Source organism: Rhea pennata, chromosome 3 (genome assembly GCF_028389875.1).
Source record: "Rhea pennata isolate bPtePen1 chromosome 3, bPtePen1.pri, whole genome shotgun sequence".
NCBI classification, from domain to species: domain Eukaryota; kingdom Metazoa; phylum Chordata; class Aves; order Rheiformes; family Rheidae; genus Rhea; species Rhea pennata.
The window spans coordinates 117,774,386-117,800,213 of record NC_084665.1 but is presented as its reverse complement, the minus strand read 5'-3'; the positions used below and the strand labels follow the sequence as shown (position 1 = coordinate 117,800,213).

Sequence of the window (25,828 nt, the reverse complement as noted above, 5' to 3'; positions counted from 1 at the left end):
TCTGAATTTTCTGCCTACTGCAGATGATGACTACTGTTCTTCAAGATCCAGTTTAGGAGGTGCTCACGACCTCCTTGGCATCCATCCTGAACACCTCATACAGGCACAATGCCAGCTTCTGGGCTGTTACTTCTGACACCCTGAAGTAGCAGCCCAGGACTTGCAAAACACTTTATCCACAAAATTTCCAAATAGATTGCTCCCAGAATGAGTTTCTTGCATGCTGAGAGAAGGACATCTGTGTTAAGTGAGGACCTAGTTTCCCTCACAAGACCTTCAGATTGCCCAGTCTGACATCAGAAGTTCAGCAGTAGTAAGAGTATGGGTTTGCAGGACATTGCCTGCAGTAGGATGCCTGGGCCTGCTCAGCACTGGGATAGAGCATGAGGAGAACACAGATGATCGTGAAAAGGCCACACATTGTGATCTTTGCTTCATTTTCACTAATGCCTCTACTCCCTTTGATGTAAATAGCATTTGCTTGCATAATAGTCTCAGAATTTGGCCTTGATAGTACTGTGCTAGACCAAATTACCAAGTGGATTATATCTCAAGCAGTGAGATTAAAGATGGAACATTCACTTAGAAATATAGGGAAAAAACACACAAAAAAAGGTGCAATGTCAAAATTTTATTGTTGCTGAGGTAGCTTGCCTTATTATGAAAGTTAGCTGAGATATTTGCACAGTTTGTCTAGTGATAAATTTAACTTTTATTGAGATTTTACACAGTAGGAGCAAGGAAACAGCAAGCAGTAGCATTTATTCGTCACAACATATTTGTATTATACATAGGCAGCACCAGATGTCAACCACTGCGATACAGAGCAGTCTGCAGAGTTGCACAGAACCCAAAAGCTCCATCACACTTCTAGTGTGAATCATGAGGGGATCAGAGAAATCATGATGAAAAGGTGATGCCGGATTGGGGGGGAGCATGTGATTTAGTGTCAGTCTCCTCCTGACAAAAAAGAATGATGTCTGTCAGTAGTGAAAGGTGGATTATTAGGTGGTGAAATAGGTGTTCGTAATAGGTTCTATAGGTGACTGTGCAACAGGATCAAATTTGGCACTAGAGCCCCATTTAGACCTCTTACTGATTGCGATTTTGTCCGTTCAGGATGTGCTAGACAGTTCTGTTAGCCGCCTGAAAGGGAAGGGGCTGCTGTGTCTCTTCGGGTGCTAGGGAAGACTCTATTTTACCCTATTTATGGTCATGAGTAACCAGCACAGGTCCAATCACAGACGGATCTTCAAAGAGACTAAAGATGCTCGTTCTATGAGGAAGACAAATACACTTTTAAAAAGGAGGGTAGAAATCTAAAAAAAATAAAATCAAATCTAATACATCATGCAGTCAAATATGACTTACTGGAATAAGAAAGTGAAAACTAAGGGGAAAAAACAGGCAGCTTTTAGTTTCTTGTGTGTTTTTGTGTTTTGTGCAAAGGAAATGATGCTGCTCATATTAATTTAGTAAAATTAGTGTCCATAATATCTAAGCAGTAGGACAAGAATACGCAATTATATTGACTGCAGAACAAGAATACACAATCGTTTTTCATCTCTTCTTTATCTTAAAGAAACAACTGCAATTTTTAGTGTTTTTTTTACTGCCAATGCATTTTTGCTGTTTTGAAAACTAAATAAATGTTTACAAATGAAAATGTTTGAATAACAGAATTATTTTTCCAGTCAAAGTTACAGACCGTAAATATTTAAGAATTCTTCACCTAATGTGGTAATCCTAGTCAAGTCAGAACCTTAGTAGTAAAGTTCCGTTCCAAAATTTACCTGTAAGCTGCTACATATGTAAAACCCCTCTCTCTTCCCTCTCCCCTCTGCATAAACATTTTTTCATTCATGTACACAAAAGAGCTTCTTTGTACATGGAAATATGCATATCAAACAGTTCAAAAGACTAGCATTGCAGAATAGCTAACAGGTTTTATTTGCAAATTACAGTTACAGATTAAGATAGACTTTCAAAAAGGAAAATTAACATTCCCCACTGCTATTTCTGAAATAAATAAAGTGATAAGGAATGGACCAATTTCTAAAAGGTTAAGTAGTTCTGTTTGATTATATATTTGAAAATCCATACTCAGACAAACTCAGCTTTGGAAACTGAACTAGAAATATGCCCAAATTTGCAACAACTACTGATTGCTCCTAGACTAGAACTAATACAGAAGTAGTACTTTTTGGTATTTCTGAACATCTGCTTTTGATCTCCATCTGAATGAAGAAATTCTTCAGCAAGAAAACAGCAGAGCAAAGACATGACATGGTCAGACTTTTAAATCAAATAACTTCATCTATTTCTTAGCAACCATTACCCTATATTGATCTGTTCCTCTGACAATGTAAGAATTGAGACACATTTTAAAACTCTAGATTTAGTCAATGGATTTTGCATAGGGATTATGTGAACGAATCCAATGGAAAAGAGATCGTCAGCCTGATGGCAGATGTACTAAAAGGCTAAGCAAGCTGCCAGCCTTCCAAACCTGTTCAGTCCATGTAGAACAGGTGATGTTTGTAGAACACTGATATTTGCTTCAGATTTGAAGATCAAAAGTACCATCTGCATCCACGTCCAACTGAAGCTGCTTTTATTACTTGTTTTGTTTTTGCACGTAGTATTGAAAAAAACAGCTATGAGTGATACAACTTGCAAAGCTGTTAGAACACTTCTCATAGGTGCACTGCCATCTTCTGGGAGAATCTATCTAATTTTGAAGTCAGATGAATTAGTTACTTTGTCCAGTTTCTATCCAGTGTAGTTAGGGAGCTGCTGATTTCCAAGTCACTGACAGTACAGCTAAAAGCTTTGCATCTTTATTTTATGATCTCTTGCTTCATTCAACACCAAGAAACAATCATGATCACCTACTTCAGTTATGAATACTAATACATCACGTTGCTCAGGAAAATCTCTCTTATGGCAACAGAAGGGAAGATATTGTTGTAGAACATTATTTTCATACAAACTGCTATTAGTTCACATTTTTAACTGATAACACTGCAAGTCCAGCCCCTATCCTGTAATCTAAAGAAAAACATAAGAAAGTGGTTGAGTTTCTTGTTCAGTGACAGATTCACTATGAGTTTGAGATACATTAGACAACATTCAAATAATTAAGAAGTCACTTTTTATTTATTTTTTGCCTACTGATACACAGTGTCCCTCTGGGGCAGGCTCTAACTGGTGTGATTCACACCATCATTTGCTTAGAGATGAGCGGGAAATCAGCACCATGAAGTGGTGTGTCTTTGTGAAAATATTTTAATAGTGCTATTAAAAAACCTGGATACATCAGATCAAAAGCAAACATTTCAGTCACTTTAGATATTTGTTTTAAAAATAATTCCGTTCTCTTTCATATGCGGTTTGGAGATAGCTCAAAATCTTTTGCAGAAATCCCATTAACTGTTAGAATGTAAGGCTAATAGATACCAAGTCTCAACTGTCCCTGAAAAGGCAGGTTACAGAATTTCAACCTGAAAGTCCTACAGTGCAGTAAAAAGTTTATTCCACTCTATTATATGTGTAGGTACTAATAAGTCAAACAACCTGTGGTTAAACTAGAACATCTGTTTCACCAAGCCTCAAAGACTTCATATATTTTGCAGCTTATATTGATAAGCCATGAACATGTCAGTTGCTGCAAGTTATTTCAAATAAAAATAATACATGTATTTTTATGCAATTCATTTGTAATCATTGACGTTACTAGATCTCTTAACTCTTCCTCTTTCCTTTCTATCTCTCTTTGTCATAGACAGTTTTTCAAACTGAAGAGAGTTAAAAGGATCATTTCTAGTCAGTGCAAAGTCTCATGTTTGATATTTATGTTAATAAGCCATTCCCAAGCTAGCTTAGTAGTTAATGCACTCAGATTTGCAGTCACTCTACAAGGAGTAGCACTCATTAAAGCATAATTTAAAGCAAACACTTTACCCTGATAGAAGCCCAGGACATGATACAAAGATTTCAGAGAGGTCAGTGATCCCTTCTCTGCCACCGCCTCCTCACAGTTCAGACTGTGACTAATACAGAACACAGTTTTCATTTGTTTCGCTGATATCTGTGACCAACTGCTTTTGCTTTGTCCCAACCTACCCTGACCTCCCGTGGCGGTTAGCTGGGACTCTGCACTGGGCACTGAGGGCAAAAGTTAATTGAAACTAATTAGGTTGCAACAAGGCTGACTAATGACCTCAGCCCAGTCACCAACAATTATATTTAGACTCTGTGCTACCAGGAATATCTTTGGTGTTCACAGAGATGTCAAATACAGGTGTTTCCAGTCTTTACTCTGCAACTTAGTTTGATGATGCTTAGAAACTCTTGGGAAGCTCACAAATATGAATGTAAACTAATGAAAAAGCCTGCCTGATCCAAAAAGCAAACTCTTGTCAAATACTTTCTAATTCTCCTACTGTTATCAACCCAGCTAAAGGACCTTGCAAAGAATGGTCATCACTGGGCCTAAAGAGAGCTTCACTGCCAACATCAGCAGTGAAATTTATCGTCAGCACTCATAAGGAAAGCTTGTGCTTACAAATAGAAGTTCACAGGAGGCAAATGTCTCCCTTGCACAGTCCTTCAGGTCTGTAAATATCCTTTGGAAAAATTAGACTCACAGTTACAGTATAGAGGTACCGAAGTTTGTTTTGGGAATGAGAGAGGATTAGGAGCCAAGGGGTGAGTAATTACTTCTTGGAATGTGATGCATAGAAATTGAACTATGATTTAAAGTCTTACACTTTCTCCTATGAAATAAAAATGAAACAATGCAATCTGAAACTGAGGCCAGATGCATTTCCAAGACCCAGGCAGGTTCTTGAGACTGCAGATGGATAGAAATTTGGAATAATTTTCTGACCAGACAAAATGAATCTGTGGTTTTGTGAAAGCCTGCAGTCACTAAGTAACAAAGTAAAAGAAAAGTCTTTCTAAAGTTGATTTGATTGCTGCTATGCCATACAGTCTCAGGGGGAAAAAAGGAGAAAAAAGATTTGGAGATAGGTTTGGAGACATGTTTCAGTAGAAGCGAGAGACAGAGTCACACAGTAGATCTGCTTTACTGGCAGTCTGTGAATATTACATCACCCCGCTTTCCTGGAAAAGCCAATGTGCTCTGCAGGCTGACATGGTTTCCAGAGAAGTGGCAGGAATCATAACAACCTACAACACAGGATCATTCCAAGACCATGTTTATTAACAGCTCCCATCCATGAAGGGCAGAAACAAAAGGGCTAGAGAGGCCTGTGGTACAGAGATCATTAGAACTCACTGAGCACAGATGTGAATAACTTTTCTACCATTTGCCCCCTTTGCTTTCTTCTGTCACTCTCTGAGGATCTTTGCAACTGAAGAGAAAAGCAAGAAACTCTTCTAGTGTAAATAGCAGTAAACAAATGAAGTTCCAAAAATGTGTAAGTCATAGAATTATTGCAAACTTATTTTCTGCCCGTGGAGAAAATTAACTCAGAAAGGCACTGCTTGGCTCTAGACTACACCTCGCAGTCCAAAAAAAATCATTCCCAGAGGAAAAAGTGCTTCACAGCTCCCTCCACCCCCTTGGCCCCATGTCTTTGGTCCTTGCTCTTTGCCTTCCCCCCAGCATAAGCCTGGCAATGGCTTCCCCTGGGCTCCCGTGTCTCACTCAAAAGTCACCTCACAGCTCCTGGAGAGACCTCTCTCTGGCCAAAAACCACACAAGTGCCTCCTTTTGCCAGCAGCGTCTGAGGAACAAGCACACAGTTATTTTTCAGGTTCTGAGGAGAAGAGCCCTGCACCTCGCTCCTATACACCTGCCTGCTCTGAGGACACAAGCGGGGTCCTCGAATCTGGCTTTGATCCAGCCCAAGCCCATTTCAGGTCCATAGACTCATGTTGCTGATAGCAGCATATCCGTCCATCCTTCACAGCCACCAGAGTTGTAGCCTATTCAATTTTTCCCACGAAACTTCTCCTAGCAATTCCCACAGCAGCGCAACTTTACGTGTTGCTTTCTTGAAATTCTTGCAAAGAGCAAAGAGCATTAGTTTTCCTTCATGTTGCTTCTCAGGCACTGAAAGAGCTCTCCTAGATCAGATAAGTATCTCATTATCTTCTTTCAGAAAACTTTTATACTTCCTTTGCTATCAACAGTTAGTAGAAAAGGATTAATGAGAAAAAAGGATACCTGCTTTTCAAAAAAAAATTATTTACCATACACAGTAGAACTGATGCTTGCTTCTAGAAATATCAGAAAATGAAAAGTGAAATAACTCTGTCAAGCTGAGAATACAGATGGCAGATAGTCTTATATCAGGACTAACTCCTGATAATCTGAATTGGAAGGTTAAACAAGAAAATCATAGGTATTAAAAATAAAAATATTCAATTAAAATTTTGCAGGCCAGAAAAAGAAATGATAACAAGAGATCTTTTCTCATTTCTAAGTAGCCTCAGTTAATATGATATTTTGTATTTCTGATTGGGCTTATTTTAAAATATTTATAAGAAACCAAATTCCATAATAGCAATATGTAATACATATCAACTTGAAAAATAAGATTAATTATTTAGCTGTCAAATCATTATACTGAGTTTAAACTATATTGCAATTTGAAATCCAGTGGATTATGTTACTAATTCTGAGAACAAACCTATCACAGGGAGAGCAAAACAAAAACAAACAGATGAACAAATTTTTGAAGACTTTCAGTTCTATACGAAATTCCTCAAACATTTTCAATCACAATTTCTGCTAGCGCACACAGTCGAGTTTACAGTTTCATTACCAGAATGGCAGTTGCATCAACAAGCCATATAGCTCTAGATACAGGAGGTAGTATTAAATTCAGCTTTTTCTTTTCAGTGAAATACGTTAATTAATTATTCAAAGATCATGTCAGATGATGTGCTGATCAGCACAGGGTGTGCTGGGAAAATCCTCCACTTGGTTGCTGTTATTAAGTGTACCTGCAATTGGTTTGTAGAAAAGACTGAATGGCCATCTACTCACAGTGCCATGTACTTTTTCCTTAGGATTGAAAACTTTTGTCTCAAAATTAAGCCAAAGTATGATGTCATCCAAATTTTGCTCAGAAAGGAGCATCACCACTTTCCAGTCTGTTTCCAACAATATTTTTATGAAAGGGTGCAGAATAAATGAGGATATTCTGACACAAATTATTCTAAAGCCAAGAGTATGCATTAAAGATGCATGTTCAATCTGGGACACAGCAAAAATTCTTGGTTTTAAGAATTAGTTGAGGATCCTGTATTGTCAAGGCATGAAAATAAAGCATCAAAAGTCATTAGGTACTCCAGCAAACATGAGCAATATATTTTTGCTGACATTTGATTTTATACTGGATGTAACTTTCCCATATTTCTTAGGAGATACGGTTTTTTGACTGAGTTGGAATAAATGCCTCAAAAATAGTTGTTTCTTTACACCCTCAAAATTTAGAAAAAGTTATTTCAAATCTATACAAAGGCATAAACTAGAATCTAGTTTCACTACTTCCTGCTGACTGAAGCTCATAATTAACAAAATTGCTCATTTTCCCATAGGAAGAAATCATTGAGTTTCACACATGTTCCATTTCCTGTAGGATTAACTGATACTTCTGAACCAGCAACAAATGACCTGCAGTAACCATTCACAAGGGGATAAAGCCATAAATAGATACAGTCTCAAAAATATTCATCTAAAAGCAAAACAACTCTCAAATCAGCTGAGCAACATGATAGCCTTGCTTGATACACATTAAGATATGAGGATTGAATCTTCTCCCAATTTAGAGCCTATGCAGTTTTCTAAAATAATTCATGCAAAAAAATCAACAAGAGCTTTAGTAACTACAAAAAAAACCCAGATATAAATATCAATACCTATGCTAGCAACAAATAAAAGTTGCCTATATTCCACTGATAGAAAAAAATGCAGATTAGTTTTATTGTGACTTTCAGATAGGAGTACAGAGTCCTAATTAAGCTCAGATCTCAACATCAGTTGAAAACTCAATTTTTTCGATATCAACAAAGTCTACATAATATAAATATCTATTAATAATGAGATGCTACTACATCAATGGCTTGGATAAATATAGAAGAAACGTACAAATAAGAAAGACTGCAGATAAGTGTCCAAATAGACTGTGCTGGAAGCTAAATGTTATTAACGCTTTAATGAAATTAAAGTTATCTTCTACCAGCAGAACATTCTCTAAAGGGTTAGGAAGCAGCTGGAAGCACCGATTGATGGTACCAGCTTTCCTCTGAAGACACTACCATTAGAAGTTGCTATTTCCAGAACGCCAGCTTTTTAAAGTCTTTTGTAAAGTTCTTGAACTGTTGTGGCAGTGAAGAAGTGCTCACAGGTTTGCATGGCCCCATTCACTCACCCCAGGCCTGATCTTGCTGCCAGTCATGCACATATCAGGTTGGCTCCTTCTTTTCTCCTTTAATCAAAGAGAGGAAAGACTACAGATATGCACCACCAGGTACTTTGAGCACTGTCTTACTTTGGTTTACGGCGAAGGACCAAGGGGAAGGGTAAGCTTCTGGGACTTACATAGAAGAATACCATACCTCTGACTTTTTTTTTTTTTTTTTTTTTTTTTTTTTTTTTTTGCATTTGGACTTAAGTGGCTGCTTGAATTTAACCTATGCATCTTCAAGCTTTATAGCATTTACGATAAGCAATTGCATGGCACAGGTGAGATCAGTGTTAAATACTATGAGAATTCATCATTCACATAACAGATGATGAAGTGTTATAAACCACAGAATCGAGAAGTCTGGCATCAGTTCAGAAATTAATTGAAATATTTGGTTCAAAATTGCAGGAGACAGTACAAAGTTTAATGATTGTGTAGCCATTATATTATTCATAAAGCACTCTTCAAACACACTCATGGACTAGCTGATCAGCTGGTCAAACATACTAAGATGTAAAAGTGCAAACAAAACATAACTAAGGAAGTGAGATCATGATTTAAAAATGCCACCAAATGGAGATTATATATTCCAGATCTGGAAGAAGCTTTCTGCTTAAAAGTCACTCAAAAATGTAATAATTCTCCCGTAAGGAAAGAACTGGATTTACATTAAAGGTACAAATTGTGCTTATGTTCACAATATCAGCATACTGAATTAACTCATACATAAAAAAATAAGAAAATATGAAAAATCTGGCTGTCCCATCTAAGGAGAAACAGAATGGATTCCACTGAAATAAATGGAGTTAAAGAGTTAAGGAAGGAGGTTCAAAATACTAGCAGGGATAAAAATGCAAGCAGATGTATTCAAACGAGCCCAATGAAATTAATTTTTTGTGTGCAGAGTCTGTCAGAAAACAAAATTTCTTATTGGCATGGAAATTGAAACAAAACCAAAACCATTCCCAACCACAATGGAAGGGTGGGATTTTGAAGTTTCCTCTGGAAGAACGTTTCTGGCAAAAAAAAGTCAATGTAGTTCCACCAAAATACATTACTTTTGACATATAAAATGCTTTGTGCAGGTAAGAATCAGAATTTCATTTCAAAAATTGATCTCACCTCTATTTTTAGTGAAAATACTAATAGCTATAAAATAACGAGTATACTTAATACGCATAAAAATAACTTTTCAGCACTTTATGCAATTCTGTACATAACAAATCAAATGGACCACAGATAAGAGAATTAAATATTTCAGCTTTGCACTTTGGCCTTTAAAATCAGATGTGAAATGGAATTATTAGCACTTCCTTTCAAGGGTGATGCTTGCAAGATAAATCAAATTTACACAGTGCTCACATACCAAAATGAGCTCTACTGAAAGATTAGGCAAATAAGGCAAAGACTGATAGTAGCCTTGGCATTTTGCTCATGACAGACTGTCACTGTATCACAGTCATGCTACCAAGGACCCGTTTATTGAGTAAGAAGATATTTCACTCTCTACCGACACATTCCTGGGCCTTATCTCCGAAGGGCCTTTCTCCTTTTACACTAGGGAGAGCATAGGAAACGTCAGTTAACACCATACAGAACAGCAACTTCAACTTCTCAAGTTTCAGATAGAGCTACAACAGACATTCAGATATTTTTTCCATGTCACACCCAAGGCTCAAAACCGCCTTGGGATAGGGATGGCCTTCATGACCACAGAACATAGCCCAGAAAAGTCCTTACTGAAGCCACTGAGTTAGAGCCTCAGTGGAGTATGTTTTCACATCTCCAGCAAATGAACAATTTATATGATGTGTCAGACTGTTGCCACAACTACAGACTCACTGAAAAGAAGAGTCAGGTCTCCTTCAAGAGGTCCAGGGAAAGGTGGAGGTCACAGCTCACCTCCACCCACTGGATTTTGCTGACATAAATGATTTTTTTTTCTTAAACTTGGATCATTTCAGCAGCTTGCTCTGTCTTTATACAGAGTTATGCCAACACAACTGAGATAACCTGCTGAAGGCTGGGCAACAGGCCATAATGGAGCATGAGGAACTCTTAAGTTATACCAGCTTCATCTTCATTCTCCCTTGCTCGAGTTCAACTCCCTCATTGCCTAAATAATACAAAGAAACATATGCTTTATCCTTTTGCAAAAGCCTTTCATGTGTATTAAGATTGTTATATCTCCCCAAGACTTCTCTTCTCTAGACTAAACTGCATAAATATTAAATAATAGTACTATAATGACCTCTCTCTTGAGCCTACCTATCCACTTTAGGACTCTGCTTCTACTTACCAGCCACTAAGCAGTTACTGATTGATGCTAGTTTATTTACTGGAAAGAGCTCCTTTCAAAACGTATTCACCAATTATTCCAGAGGAAAATAAATATCCATTTGTAATTACTACTTAAAAGAAATAACGATTTACTCCTTTGATCCGCTTGCAGATTCCCGTCAAAGGAATAATATGAACTGATGGTGTCTAACAGGCTTTTCAAGAGGGCTTTTTCTTTTGCTTTAAAGTAGGTTTCACAATGAAGTTCTCACTCATAAACTTGTTAAGATGGGTCCATTTCCTTTCTCGGGATGTGATTTTCTTGTAACAATTTCTGTGCTGTACAAGCTCATTTCTCTTTATAGCCCTGTTTTGGAACCAACCATTATATACACAATAAGGGAAGGCAACAGATCAGCCATAGAAACCATGGAGGTGACTTGGGTTTTTTTTTTTTTTTTTTTTTTTTTGCTCATCCCAAATTCTTCAAGGAACACAATTGTTTTCCAAAGACTACCACTGAATTCAGACGAAAACAATTTTTGTGAATACCAAATTCATTGAAAAAGGCTGTCACAGGGAGACCAATTTTATTTCTGAATCAAGCCCACATTTGCTGGGAACTTCCCACAAAACAAATCAAACAAACAAACCAAACCAAATCAAAACAAAAAATGTCATGGAGGGATTTGGGAACAGTGCATATTTCATTGTGAAATTTTCTAAGAGAATCTTTTTACCAAAGATGCTGAAATATTGCATTCCAACATATCCTAAACAAAAAAAAATCCTTTTTCATTGTGAAACATATTTTTTATTTCAAAACTGACCTAAATTTAATCAGAAGCAAAAGAATTAATTTCTCAATATCAAAAGAAACATTGAGTCAAATAAAATGAAAATGTTAAAGCAGGAGTCTTAAGCTATGGATTTTTTGAAAAAGTTTGTTCACCAACCAAATAGAAAAATCTATCATTTGTTCTAATAAAATACATTATTTATTGCATAACTAAAGCAAGACAGCACAGGGAGGGCAATTTTTCCCCCCTCTCATACCAATAAGTTTTACCCTTTTCCTTCCCCCTTAGGCATTTCATTAAAGGCAACTCATTTTAAACAGTTTGGCCAAAATTAAATTCAGGAACTTTTCCATCAGGACCCTAACTTTTTCCCACTCCTCCACAGTTCAGGAAACCATCATTCTCCCAGTGAACTGAGATCCTCTGCAAGACCATTCTGATTTTTGACCATCATAGTCCTCTTCAGGGAAGAGGACAACTGCTGAACAACATAAATTAAAAGTCAGAAAAGAGAGGCAAAAGCTGTGATGGAAACCAGAGGCACTGGATGCAGAATAGCTGGCATAGGATCACAGGGAACATCACTCAGAGCCACAGGGGAAGATTCCAGTTCTTCGGAGACTAAAACCATTGCTCCTACCACGATAGGATACCTCTAAGCCAACCCACATCAGCCCCTTCTGATCCATGCCCACTTGCATTGCAATACATACAATTTTCAGTTCCCAGTGGAAGCTGGATTGAGTCCCAGTCCCTTTGTACTGCTGTTCCCAAACGACCACAACAAAACGGTTAGCTGTACCTTTCCCCAGCACTTGGGCTTCCTTCATGCTGCCAAAGATACCTATTAATTAAGGTGTCAAAAATAGACGGGATTGATCACAGTGATGGTTTTCTCCATATTGATCTTTCTCAGATCCCAAAATCCTTCCTCAGCTACTTTTTTTTATGGCCAGTTAATTAACAAGTGGGTCACCATCTGACCCACTGCCAAGAGGAAGGTATCTCAATCACCATGAAAGTAGATAGAGATAGGAAAGAGTCAGCATTTTTTCCTTTCTCTCATTTTTTTTCATGTGGGTATATACAGTTTATTTTAGGTGATTTAATATAACAATGGTCATTCTGATAGCTATAGAAATACTTGGCAATGAGAGTTATTATTCAAAAATTTTTACCTGTATGAAAAGCTACGTATTTTTATTTTAATGTTCACCTCCTTGTAAAACTAAATAAACAAACAGGCCAGCAAGGGTAAATTGCAAGTGGTTTTGTATGGTAAACTAGATTTCTGATGAGAATTTCACCACCATTTTAAAGGACCTGGAAAATGAAATTAAATGTCAAAGACAAGATTTTGCCAATACAAAGCATTTTTTCCTGACCTCACTCCCTTCACCCTTTCTTTTAGTTTGTTGAGTAGCTGGGAATACTGAAGAGACGAGTTGAACATATGCTGTATGCCTAAAAGGGGACTACGTGTTGATAAGCCGTCTTGGACGTTACAAGGTACAGAATCACAAGGAAAGGAAAGACCAGAAAGTGAGCTGGACTATTGCCCTCCTGAAGCAAAGGCATCTCCCACGTCACACTACGCAGTGTTTCATCCAGTATTAAATGACTGCAGGAAAGCTTTGCTGAAGTTGTGCTACAGTACAGTTCTCTTCCTTGGAAGATGCTTTTCTATAGAGCCAAGGACAAGCAAAGCTTAAAGACATGGGGCAGGATTTCTGGACTCATGTTCTCCACCGCATGCTCACGCTGCAGTGCCTAATAGGATCACTTTGCATGCACCACACACCATCGTAATGCAGCAGCTCCTCTGCGAGAGCCAGCACAGTAGATTAAAAGGGGTTACCTTTGGTGCCAGATTTTTAAAAGCCCACACAATAATGCTTTGACAGCTGTCCAGTCAGTATGTATACATGTAGCTATACATAATATCCAAAGCACTAGCCTCCCATTTAGAGAGGCAATCTAAGAGTCAAAAACACATTACTGCACCAAAAGCTGTAAACAAGAACAGAACCAGATTCATATCTGAATTTCCACTTTATATATACCTTATATTCACTGAACGATGCCAAAACTAATGCTTGAGATGGATTATGCCATATCTATGCATAAATCTATATGTTGGTAAGAAATGCTTATGATGAGTTTGTAATTAATTTTCAAAGGCTGTGACAACATATATGACATCTCTCCTGAATTAAATAGCATACCCTATTTTTTCCTTCAGATTCTATTGGCTAAAAAATTCTCCAGATAGATATTAATTATCTATTACTTGATTCTTCAGTCAATAGAAAAAAATGCTAATGCAAAAGTGTGTGGTGCCAAAGGCATAAGAACAGAATTACAAAATAAATTACAAAAAAAAAAATACTGCCCACATGCAGCCCCTCAGCCATTTCTCTTTCTACACCTATTACTAGACTTTTTTAAAAAAATCCATTAGGGAAAAAAATGCTGAGATTTCTGCATGTGATGTTTTTGTGTTTAAAAAATGATGAACAACATGAAAAATAAATATCTCTAGGTTAGAGATGGTAGGTGAGGACGGATGTTACAGAAAAAAAGTCAAACAGCTTTAACTTCAATGTACTCTTCTTTACATTCAACACTCTCAATCATGACAGCAAAGATGTGATTTTCTACCCAGAAAGCTTACAATACTGTCCAGACGTTCATACCCTAGCGTTTGTCTGGTTCATATGGAATTTCTGTGTTTTTTATAGTATTAAAATGGCTTTTTAGAACTCTGATTTATTTATTTATCATATTTTTGTCAAAGGTTCACAATCAGAATATGTAGGATTGCAACCTCATTTTCCAGAAACTGAAAAAAATGAATACTTATTTTGTGTATTTGGGATTACATCATCTGGAAGAAAATACCAAATATATCTATCTCCCTGTCTCACGGTCTAAGCAGCTCTTCAAATTACTGATAAAAAGAATACCTAAATTCAGGAGCGGAGAGAATCCTTTTCTCTGAAATGTATGACATTTGATGCTGTCCAAAAGTAATACTGGACTAGAGAAATTGTTTGAACTCTTTTCACATTTGCAGTTTCCAAGTTTCCAGGAACTGGCATAGAAGCTGCAAGGATGATTTATGGGACGCATAACACTTCATAACATCCAAACTCCAGTCAGTGTGAAAAGATCGCATCATTGCACCTAGATGCCAGCTTAAAAAAACAGGACATATTGTACCTGCAACCTGCAGGGAGAAAACATACTATTCTAGTTAATGGTATTGGTTCAAGGCTATATACTAATCTCTGCCTATGATTCAGTGAAAGAATTTGGAGTAACACAAGAGTAGCCTTCAAATGGCTACAGTCACATATCTGAACCTTGAACAACTTTATCCTCTTTTCTGTACACTCTGACACGTCTCCTCTTTGGCGGCGACACCAAATTCCATGTTAATATTGTACCTCCCCAAAGGCCTCGCTCTTTTCTGATTCATCCCCATGCCCTCGTAGGCAGGGCTGGCCACAAGCAGAATGGTCCCCAGGAAGGATTTTCGGTGCAGTCCCTGGGTGCGCAGTGGTACCTGCGTGCACAGCCAAGGAGAGCTCTGGCACTGCCTCAGTGCTGGAGTGTGGAAAGGGGGAGCCCACGCATCCCTGCCCAGGCACAGTCCTGTGTTCCCACCAGCGCACCTCCAACCTTAAACCTGCAGTAGCAGCCAAGCAGTGTTGCCTATTTCCATGTCTGCTCCAAGCTCAGAACCTTTTCCAGCTTCACAACTGTAATAGCAGGACTTGGCTCCATTATTATATTGATATTAATGCACAGGGGCAGATTTTGCAGCATATGGCACAGTAAGAATACTTTATCCTGCTTATAGGAAGACAAGAAATAATGCAAATTTGGGACACAAAAGAACTGTCAGCATATTGTGCCTGTTTCTTTGCCAATACTGGTTTGCTCCATCCAGTGATTTATTATGTGTACTTTCAGATTACCTCAGGAGACTGAACTTCAATTTGCAGGTTATTCCAAGTTCTAACAGAAAGTTAGTAAGGCTTTTGGGGTTAGTCCAAATTTTCTTGTACAGGAAACTATTTTTAGTAATATTGTCCTGGATCAGGCCCTACACAGTGACTATCGCTGCTCAGCACAGCATTCTTCAGCCTTCAGAACAAATTCCTGTGCCTACCTCCCTGTCACCCAAGCTGAGACTCCTATGTCAGAAACACAGTTCTTCCTACATATATAATGTTCAGGGAAGAGGACAGCAACACCAGAGAATAATCAGGTTCCTACCTCTGGAACTCATCAGGCCTTACTTTAGCTACCTAAATGTCAGGTACTTATTCTAAGCAATTCATATAGGCTTTCTCTATATTCAACAGAGATACTCATTCCATCATCAGATTAGACACTCATTCTCAGAGGATGTCTGTTTTTTTCCTCCACTGGCAGAGAGAGAGACCAAATGACAAGCCATATAATAACTGAAGTTATGGGAGATGAATATTGCCCAGGGCACCTTTCTCTCTCTACTGATTAATGAGATCCTATGACAATGACACTAAATTAGATCATACAAATCTTTAACATAGTCATACACTAGTTATATCAGGGTTTTCAATAGAAATTGCAGTGAATGGCATAAAAGATTTGGCGACCTAGACAATACATATGCTGTTAAACAGCAAAACATTAACTGAAGTTTAAACCATTGTAATACACTGTCTTCTTAGTCTCTATCTTGAAACAGTTTTGAAGAAACTTTTACTTTGAAAAATCACCACAAGAAAATGCATGGTGCTAGTCTGAATCTACAAAACACAAAACCAGTTAAGATTTCCTCTTTCTCAGAGCCACATTGCCATAGCTGAAATCAGATAGACTCTTTTCATCTCAGCTCCATGAAGAGCCCTTAACTCGGGAGCCCCATCCCTTGGTCCTACAGGTTTGTGGGCAAGTTTGGTGTGCTGCAAAGTCTCTTTGTCTCACTGGTATGTTGAGACTCTCTGACATTATGCTTTTTTGCTAATGCCCCGAGCAAAGACTGCCCCCAGCCAATATATTCATTAAGAAGCAATGACATGTAGGTGGTTTGTCAATCTAATTATATTATAGCCCTCCATGAGCTCTGCCTAGAGGGCGTATATGCAATTATATATAAATTATACCTCTTCAGTGTCTCTGACTTTTACTCCCTAACTATCTGTAACAGCTATCAGCTTAAAACAGAATGAATTACTACTCTCTGTTTGACCTTAGATGTGCCAGTCAGATAGGACAGTGACTTTTTCTTCTGTTAGACTGTGTTTGGAACACAGGCCCATCACAAAAAATTAATCACAACTACACAAGAAATTAAAAAAAAAAAAAAAGTTTCAGCAATCATGACATTTTTCTGTGCTTGGAAAAGATGCTGCAATTATTGTGGAGCAGGAAAGTGCTGAAATGTTTTTAATGACATCGGACGTCTCTTGATTGACAGAGCATAAACCTTTAAGAAATATAAGCAACAGCAGTGCAGCTATAGAGTCAGACAGCAATATTTACCAACTGCGACCAAGCTACTGCTATCAGACACAAATTGCACATCTAGCATAGAGTCATTCTGATTTTGATTTAGAAATGTCCCCTTTTGGATGAAGAAGCATTAACAGCTTCACAAACACTGTCAGTTAATCAAAAGATATTAGAGAAGCTCTCCACAGCTTAACAGATCTCTGTCACTTGCTCTAGTTGTTATGGAAAGCGTGGAAATGAATAAACGTATTAATACACAACATCCTGTCAGGAGTTCTTGGCGCAGTGCAAGCTTGTCTGCAGTATTTACCAGTCAAATCTGCCTGATACTTTCAGCATTCCCTGACAGCAAGCTGTTCACATGGAAATCAGCATGGAGCCTGCTTTTAAATGGTAATGTTTCACATTATGGTGCCTGACACTAATTTCTACCTAGCCAATAAGTGATATTTCATTTACAAGCCTGCCACAGATGTGCCACTTATTAAGTTCATGTTTATGCTCAGTCATGGATTTTTGCCACATTGTGTTTTTTCCTACAAAAAAAGCACAATCCGTACGAGCGTTAATCACTCTTTATGTACGCAGCAAGATTCCTCACTAATTTCCTCCCAGCTAAGTTTTGCCTGTTGTCAGCTAGGTGAAAGAAATATGCCCTTCTGGATTCAGGAAGGGTCTTTCTGGGACAGCAGTAGAACTGCTGCATCCCAGACTGTACCGGAACGGGAGGCTGCAGTGGTGGTATGAGGAGATGAGAGGCAGGAGGGAAGAAAATGCCGTGGCACAAAAAGCAAGAAATAAAGTGAAGACAACACCAACTTCTAGCTCTTTTCCTTTCTCCTAGAGCCCTCTCAGGCCTTTCTGCCATTCCTTTTCTATTAGCAGCCTCCTGTATCACCTATTTCCCTTTTCTTGGTCTTCTATATTAGCATCTGCTTTCTCCTAACACACACACACCCAAATGGCAGCAGCAACACAGCATGGTTCCCAGCAAGGCATGTGCTGCGGAAAGCATGGTGATACACCCTTCAACTGGAAGTTCGTCAAAACAGGGAAGTGCAACACATTTCCTATGCTATCCTGGGGTAAAACACTGCAAAGATGGACACTACTGTGTAAATACCGGGTATTGAAAGGAAAGTGCTTGCCATCAAGACAAAGAAGCTAATAATGTGCCAGGAAGCAGTTTTGTATAAAGACACATAAATCTTTCCCATACAAAATGGAATGCGTATCCTAACAACAACCTCTTCTGTGCTTTGATATCTGAAGTAGAGCAGCTGTATAGAATTGGATGGATAGAATTCAGGCAATATTTCTAAAGAGAAGTATATATGGTATGGGAATACAGAAACAGTAAGGACAATCTACGCTTCATAGATACTAATAGTACATGTTGATAATATGTAGCTCCTGCTCAAGGAAGAAGCAAAGACAAATTAAATAGGAAATAATTCTCTCTTACACTTACCTCTCGCTAATCAAATATTTTGCTAAAAAAATTATTAGTAGAAACAACATGCAGTGTCTCAGTATTGGCTCTCACACACTTTGCTTTGTCACTGAAGACCTGTGACAATTTTTAGTACCACTGAATGTTACTAGACTGATGTTCTGCCTTGAGGGGAGTATCTTTTAGCATGAAATAGAGCTCACATCCTGTTCCAAACAAGCAATAAACCAAATAACATATACTGCATGACATATAGATGCTCTTAATATGTTCCCCAAAAATGCCCCACTTTGCTACTTGATCCATCTATGCATAAGGAAGGTCAGAAGAACTTAAATCACAGCCTTAAGAATGGTTCATGTGATTGATCAAGAACTTATCAATTTTATGATAAATTTCCACTGTCTCCATATAATTTAATACAAAACGTTGCATACACTAGGATCCTTGGATAATGCTTTAAATGTAAAAAGAGATTTTTTAATAGTAGCTTGTTTTCAACTATTTACTATAAATTTCTTACAGTTTTTGTTGCACTACAATATTTTTCCTTGCTTTGGAACTTCAATAGCAATATAATCTACTTTTACATGGAGGCTACCAAGACAGTTTCTTTGAACATAGTGTAATTTTTATACTGCTATTCTGCTGGCTCCTATTGTATTCATATGCATATATATACTTAATATTTTATATGATTGTATCTTTGCAATGCTAACTGTTCACTAAGAACAAAACACATTTAGCCTAACTTTCCCTTCTAGTTTTCTTGTTGTAACTATGAGAAGAATTAACCTTAATTAGCTGTAAAACATTATGTATATTTATGACATTCAAGAAGTAACAAGCCAAATTCTAAAGTTTCTCCGAAGTTTAAAAAATTCTCCTCAAGTCTCAGATCACTATTTTGGTGCACAGTAGTTCTGAGGAAACCTCTTTTCTAAATATAGGTTTATCCATTCCTTTCTTTTCTGCTTCACTCTCTTGGAGATAAGTTAGGTCTCTGTGCCTCAATAGATAAGTTTACCACAGCTACTGGGTGTATTTTGCAATACAAATCTTGGTACACACCTGAAAAATCATCCCTCTGGGTTACTTTTGCAGAGGCTAAAATAGATTCCCATAGTCTGCTTCTTTTTTTTTTCAATCTTGAAGTCACTGCTACTGAGTTTGATCTGCCTGAGTAAGAACTTCAGGATCTGGCTGATAAGAAGAAAAGAAAAAGTAGAAGGAGGAGGAGGAGGAGGGGAAAGGGAAAGGGAAAGGGAAGAAAGAAAAAGAAAAAAAAAGAAAGAAAAAGAAAAAGAAAAAGAAAAAGAAAAAGAAAAAGAAAAAGAAAAAGAAAAAGAAAGGAAAAAGAAAAAGAAAAAGAAAAAAAGAAAAAGAAAAAGAAAAAAAAGAAAAAGAAAAAGAAAAAGAAAAAAGAGAAAAAAGAAAAAAGAAAAGGAAAAGGAAAAGAAGAAAAAGAAAAAGAAAAAGAAATGGAAAAGAAGAAACCTCCCTTTGAGCAAAAAGTCAAAACTGCAGTAGGTTGGATTCTTCATTGCATAGCATCTAATTTAGTCACTAGACATATGAAAAAAGAAATGTGTTCAAACATACAACTGACTTCAGTAAGGTCCTCAAGTTTTTCCAGCACTCCTCTATGCTAAGCAACGGGGTTGGCTTTCCTTTTACACAACCCTAAGAAGGTCCGGTTTCAACCAGAGCAGGATTAGTTGGCTGCATAAGAAATCCCTGGAGAGGAATGTACAGAGCTGCAGCACTCTGCTAGGCAATCAGCACTGCTGCAGCCCACAGTGGAAACCAGGAAAGCTGCCATCACCAGCAGAGCAGCTTTAGCAAAAGTAGCTGCAAGAGTTTGATGTATGGCTGCCCGCTCTACCCCCTTGTGCCTACGGGCAATATGTGGCAGAAGAGAGCATGTGCGTGCATCCCTGTTGCTCCAGTGAAGCAGCTGAGGTGCTGGCTCATGTCTCCTCTACCATAAAGGAGTACATAAAGGAGTCCTCTCCAGCAAAGGAGTGCAGCAGGCAGCAGGGAACAACAGCTTCTAGAGACCGCAGAAGTTTGATTCAGTTCCTCCCACTCACACACACAAAAAAAGCCTTTGGCCAGGCCACCCAGCTGGACTTAATCAGAGCAGGCTCCTCTCCAGTCCAGGCACTAGCATTGCTCAGATTCACAATGGCAGAAAAGATGACTAAAAGGTACGACAAGCTCCTGCCCTGCTCTTGGCTTTGTGCTGTGACTAGTGGTTTAGACCCTTTTTGAACTGACGGAACCGACCACGCTAGACGTGGGACACGGGAAAAAAATACAGGCACAATGGGATTAATTTATTTTAACAAATTAAAAATGCATTGTGCTTTTGGAAAGAAATTCATAAATATTATGCTTCCATGGAATAAAAACAGTATGTACCAATACATTTTCTGCCCAGACTCAGGAAACTGGTTCCCAACTCCAAGATTATTTATAGGTGTTAGTGAGCACAGTTTTATGTGTACATAATTCCTTCTTTTTTTCAGATATATTTGCAGGTAAAAACTTCACTGACTTGTGCCATAGTTCTTACGTATTTGTAATATATCTCTACCTGAACAGCAGTAAATTAATAACAGCACATTCTGTATGAGCCATCAGATTTCTTCAGACAAAAAAAAACATTTAATATCATTTTCCTGATTTTTTTCCTCCCAAAATGCGTAATATTAGTTGTGTAAAACTTCACTAACATATGAGGCATATTTTAAAGCCTCTTATAAACAATGAAGCTTGTATGGCATCCTCAGAGCAAAGAATGTCCAAATATGGCTGAGAATTAAGTACCCTGAGAATTAACTGCTCTTAATAAATTCACTGAAGTTTAGAAGTCCACATTAACCAAGAATCAGAAAACAGAAATAAAGGGAAGAGAAAGTGATTCAACTCATTTTCCTGTACCATTCTCTACAGATGTTGTGTTATAAACTTCCTCCGTTTCTTGGATGCTGGAGGCATCTGTTGAATCTTGGTCGCTGACTACAATTCCTACAGAAGAAAGGCTAGAAATGAAGGAGTGCATCTTTTTTGCATAAATATCCCTAATGTTAAAATATGGTAGGTCATTACATTTCTCTTTGTGATCATTGTTGCACTGGTCCGGATCAATATCTTTTTGTTTTTGATAGTACTTAGAAAACTTATTGAAAATAATGGTGATTGGAAGTGCCACCACTAATATCCCACATATAATACAAAGGGTGCCAAGCAGCTTTCCAGCAAGAGTGACAGGGTAGGTGTCCCCATAACCAACAGTGGTCATGCTGATGGTTGCCCACCACCAGCAAACTGGGATGCTGTGCAGTTCTGATGAGTCATCATCTTTCTCCACTGAGTAGACAAGAACAGAGAAAATAGAAATCCCAACAGACAGAAACAAAAGCAGAAGTCCAACTTCCTGATAGCTATGTCTCAAAGTGGCACCTAAAGACCGCAGTCCTACAGAGTGCCTGGCCAGTTTCAGGATACGAAATATCCTCATTAACCGGAGGATCTGAACCACTTTCCCCATGTTTTCAATATCTTCACTTTCTTCTTCCTTTGTGTCCACTGCCAATGTGGCATAAAATGGGATAATAGAGACAAAATCAATGATGTTCAGTGGTTTCTTCCAGAACTTCTTTTGACTTGGTGCTGTGATGAGCCTGATCACTAATTCAGCAGTGAACCAGATAATACAGGCAATCTCCACGGCTTCCAGCACAGGGTCTTCAATCTCCCTGTCATTGGCATCCAGCCTCTGAAACTCAGGCATGCTGTGGATGCACATGGCAACAATCGACGCCAGGACAACACTTAAGGAGGACACGGCAATTAACTTGGCAGACAAGCAGTATGCAGGGTTTTCCATTCTGACCCATATCTTCCTTCTTATTTCACCAAAACACAGATTATCAAACTTTTCCAGCTCTTTATCAAATAAAGATGATTCTTCATTAGAAGAATCTATACTTCTGTCATTGCTTTTCTGATCCCAGTCTTTCTCAGGACCTTCCTCTTTCCTTTCTTGGTACCGATTGCTGCAGCAGGAATCAATAAATAGCTCATTTATCCCCCAGTACTCTATTTCCTGGCAGAATGAAAAGACGCAAAGCTCCTCCATGACATGAAGTTTGCCTGTATAGTAAAAATTTAGAACGTACCGGAACAAGGAGGGATTCCTGTCAAAGTAATATTCCTTGTCTGCAACGCTATAATCATCACAGAGTTCTAGAATAGCCTCTTCTGAATGACATTTGAGAAGTTTCCCAAGTCTAGTATGAGGAAATCGGAGCAAGGTGCTTTGATCCACTGATTGCTTAAAGCCACCCACATTCAAATTGATAAGTTCTGCATCTTTGCCAGGTCTGCGGAAAAATTCACCATAAACCATTTTGAACAGAACAGTTCCACTGTTGGTGCCCAGTAAGACTACATTGAACCTAAAAAGAACATAAGATATTATTAGAGCATTTAGTTCAGTTTTGCTCATGTGATACATTCTTTTTCCATTTCCAATTACTGTGCGATGCTGTAACAAAAGAGCAATGAAACGACAAATGCATTATTCAGCATTGCACAGAAGCAAGTTTAAATTAGTTTAACAGTTTATTAAGTCAGCTTTAGCAAATTTGAAAACAGTACACTCTGGTTTTGCTCTCCTTATTTTTTTCTAGTGTAGAGGAAGAATGCCTAATTTACAAATAAGCTAGTCTCTGTACAATACTATCATATTGAAATTAATGCTCATTAGATAAGTTTACTGAAACAAACTAAAGAAATCTTTCGATAAAAGACAGAAACCTAGTCAATCTACCAAAACATTCAGGGCAAAACTTAAGCGCAGGTATTTCTCAATTATGGTGTCAGTACAGCTATATTGATTTATATGAAGTGGCAAACTGTAATCCATTGCTTTCAATGTTATTTACATGCATGGGGACTGCAATTTCTGTCATGATATCAATCCATTTCCTTCTTAAATCATCCCCAGAAGAGTATTTTTTTTATTCTTGAAAACATGTCAAATATGCATTTGAAGCTTTCCAATTCCTGACTTTGGAGATTTGTTTAGTCCATATTTGACTATCTCCACACCCTCAAGATGCTTTGCTTCCTGCTTTCTCACTCACCTGGAGTGTCACAACCCTCTTATGACTTTGGTCAGTTCCAGAAGCTCTTCCTGTTCTCCCACTGCATGGCCACAGCCACTATGGTAATGTTGTTAAGTTGGTGCTGAAATGTCATTTCTAGAAACAGAAGCTTCCAGAGATGGAACTTCTACAACAATTTTGCCTCAGCAAGTAACTGTGGATACCTGCAGACAGACAGAAGTAATGGACATTTTAATGCTTCCATATTTCACTGTAAGTTAAGTTATTCAGCTGAAACTGAATTCAAAAGGCAGATATCGTTATTAGCAAATGAGTTAACTTTTCCAGAAGAATTCAGCTCTTGCTCTCTTCCTAAGAAACTATTGTCTTCAAGCTAAAATTGGCAGGTCTTATACTTGTCATATAACTTCTGATTGTAAGAAGAGCAAAAATTTTTGATCTCTGATACTTAAACATTAATTAATGTATACCAAGCTAATTTAATTCAACTTAATATGGAAGTCAGTGAATTTTAAATGTGACAAGAGAGCTGCTAACAGATGGACTTACATCATGCAGTGAAAGTGCTTTGGTGTTCATTAATGGCTTGGGAGAAGCAGTCAGTAATTTCTATATCACTCCACTTTTTAATTCCTCTTGCAATAGTACCAATTAAGATTCAGAAAGTTAAGATCTCTTAAGAGTTTGAACACTTTTGGCTGCTCCTCAAGATCTCTGAGTCCAATAAGGAAGGCCATTGAGGTTATTCCTATTTCCCTATTCATAGTGTATGTACCTTGGTTGCACTCCCACTGCATGTCAGCATGAGATGCAGGAGGATCAGCTCTTTTTCAGGCAAAAGAAACCTAGACATTTCCCTCAAATAAGAGTCAACGTTTACTTTAATAGGTGCCAGAATGGATAGCTGGGACATTATGCTTCAAGAGTGAGCCCCAGTTTACACCACCAACTCAGGTAGGAGGCAAAAGCAATCCTATTTATTGTTACCTAGAACAATTCAGCCTTGGTTCAGCCTTTGGGTACTTATATAAATGGATGAGTTCCCTAGGACCAGCTAGTCCCACTCTATGAATCTGTAAAGATATAAAGTGTTTGCATTCTCTAAGTCCACAAAAATGACAAGAGCCATGAACTTTTGCAGAGAAAGGAAGACTAAACAAATCTGAATTAATCTGTTGATCAGAATCAACTGTGAATACCCTGAACAGAGATAAGTCTGCTTCTCCTCCACTGCCAGCTACAGCTGGGTAAGTCACTCAAGGTTATTTGATATTCAAGTTCTTAAGCAACTCTGTCTAACCCAGAATTGATCTTCAAAACTGACATAACTAGGGCTCTGAACTGGCTCTATCATGAAAATGGAGCCATTTTCCAGCTATTGTCTCCAAGTCTATCCTCCCAAATGAGCTCCTGTAGAGCTCCCATCCTTTCACCATCAGGAGAGGGGAGGTTTCTCTCCTACCCTTTTGACCAGAGGTTGTTGCTCACATCTCCTGCATGTGGACTACATCAGTGAGACCTAGAGCACAACAATCCCACCCCGCTTCACAGTAGGGTCAACCCATACACCAGTCAAGTCATTCTTGTTGCTTATTGATTAGAGCAAGGAGAGAATTGGAAAAACTCTACAAGACCAGGTTCAAAATTGTGATTAAATGCCATGGAGAGGTGAGGGAAATGGAAATACAGATTCACACTGGAAGGGAAAGCATCAAACTGCCCAGAGAGATGAAGCATCTGTCAGCCAGAAGTTGAATTCTTCCAGCTAAGAGTATTTTCTCATACCTGTAAAATACAATTTTTTATTTTCTCTGCAATGTCTCCTTTGCAGAGAAAGGCTCCCTGTTCAGGGAAGCATCATCTCCCTGCAACTAACCTGAAGATAAGGATTTCTATCTGGTCATCTTTTAGTCATGCCAGTGTCTTCCAGGAGAGGAGAGACCAAAGAAGTAAGATCAGGAGCTCATGGTAGCAGAGGAAAAATTCAGGGAACATTTTAAGATACTCTAGGTTTTAATACAGACCTATCTCTCTGCTTAGGAAGAAATTACAAAGGACTTTCTGAGTAACAGTCTTCTTACTCACTTCACCTTTAGCCTCTCCAAATGCAACTTCATTTTTAGGACCATCACAAACATCACTAGAGATCTATTCACAATTGTTCTCTCTTTTCACTAGTTTCTTTCCACTCTTTTCCCATAATCC

At 38.1% G+C, this 25,828-nt stretch overlaps 1 protein-coding gene across 1 annotated transcript in view; it reads right to left on the bottom strand.

The window, feature by feature from the left end:
• Positions 1-644: 644 nt before the first annotated feature.
• The window catches only part of KCNS3 (potassium voltage-gated channel modifier subfamily S member 3), a 44,295-nt gene continuing 19,111 nt past the window's right edge, over positions 645-25,828 (bottom strand). The window contains exons 2-4 of the mRNA XM_062573161.1: positions 23,642-23,826; positions 21,432-22,951; positions 645-1,276 (exon numbers count right to left, since the gene is read on the bottom strand). Of these exons, the coding sequence (XP_062429145.1) occupies positions 1,239-1,276; positions 21,432-22,902 (1,509 nt within the window). The 5' untranslated portion in view covers positions 22,903-22,951; positions 23,642-23,826 and the 3' untranslated portion in view covers positions 645-1,238. The remainder of the gene's footprint in view (positions 1,277-21,431; positions 22,952-23,641; positions 23,827-25,828) is intronic.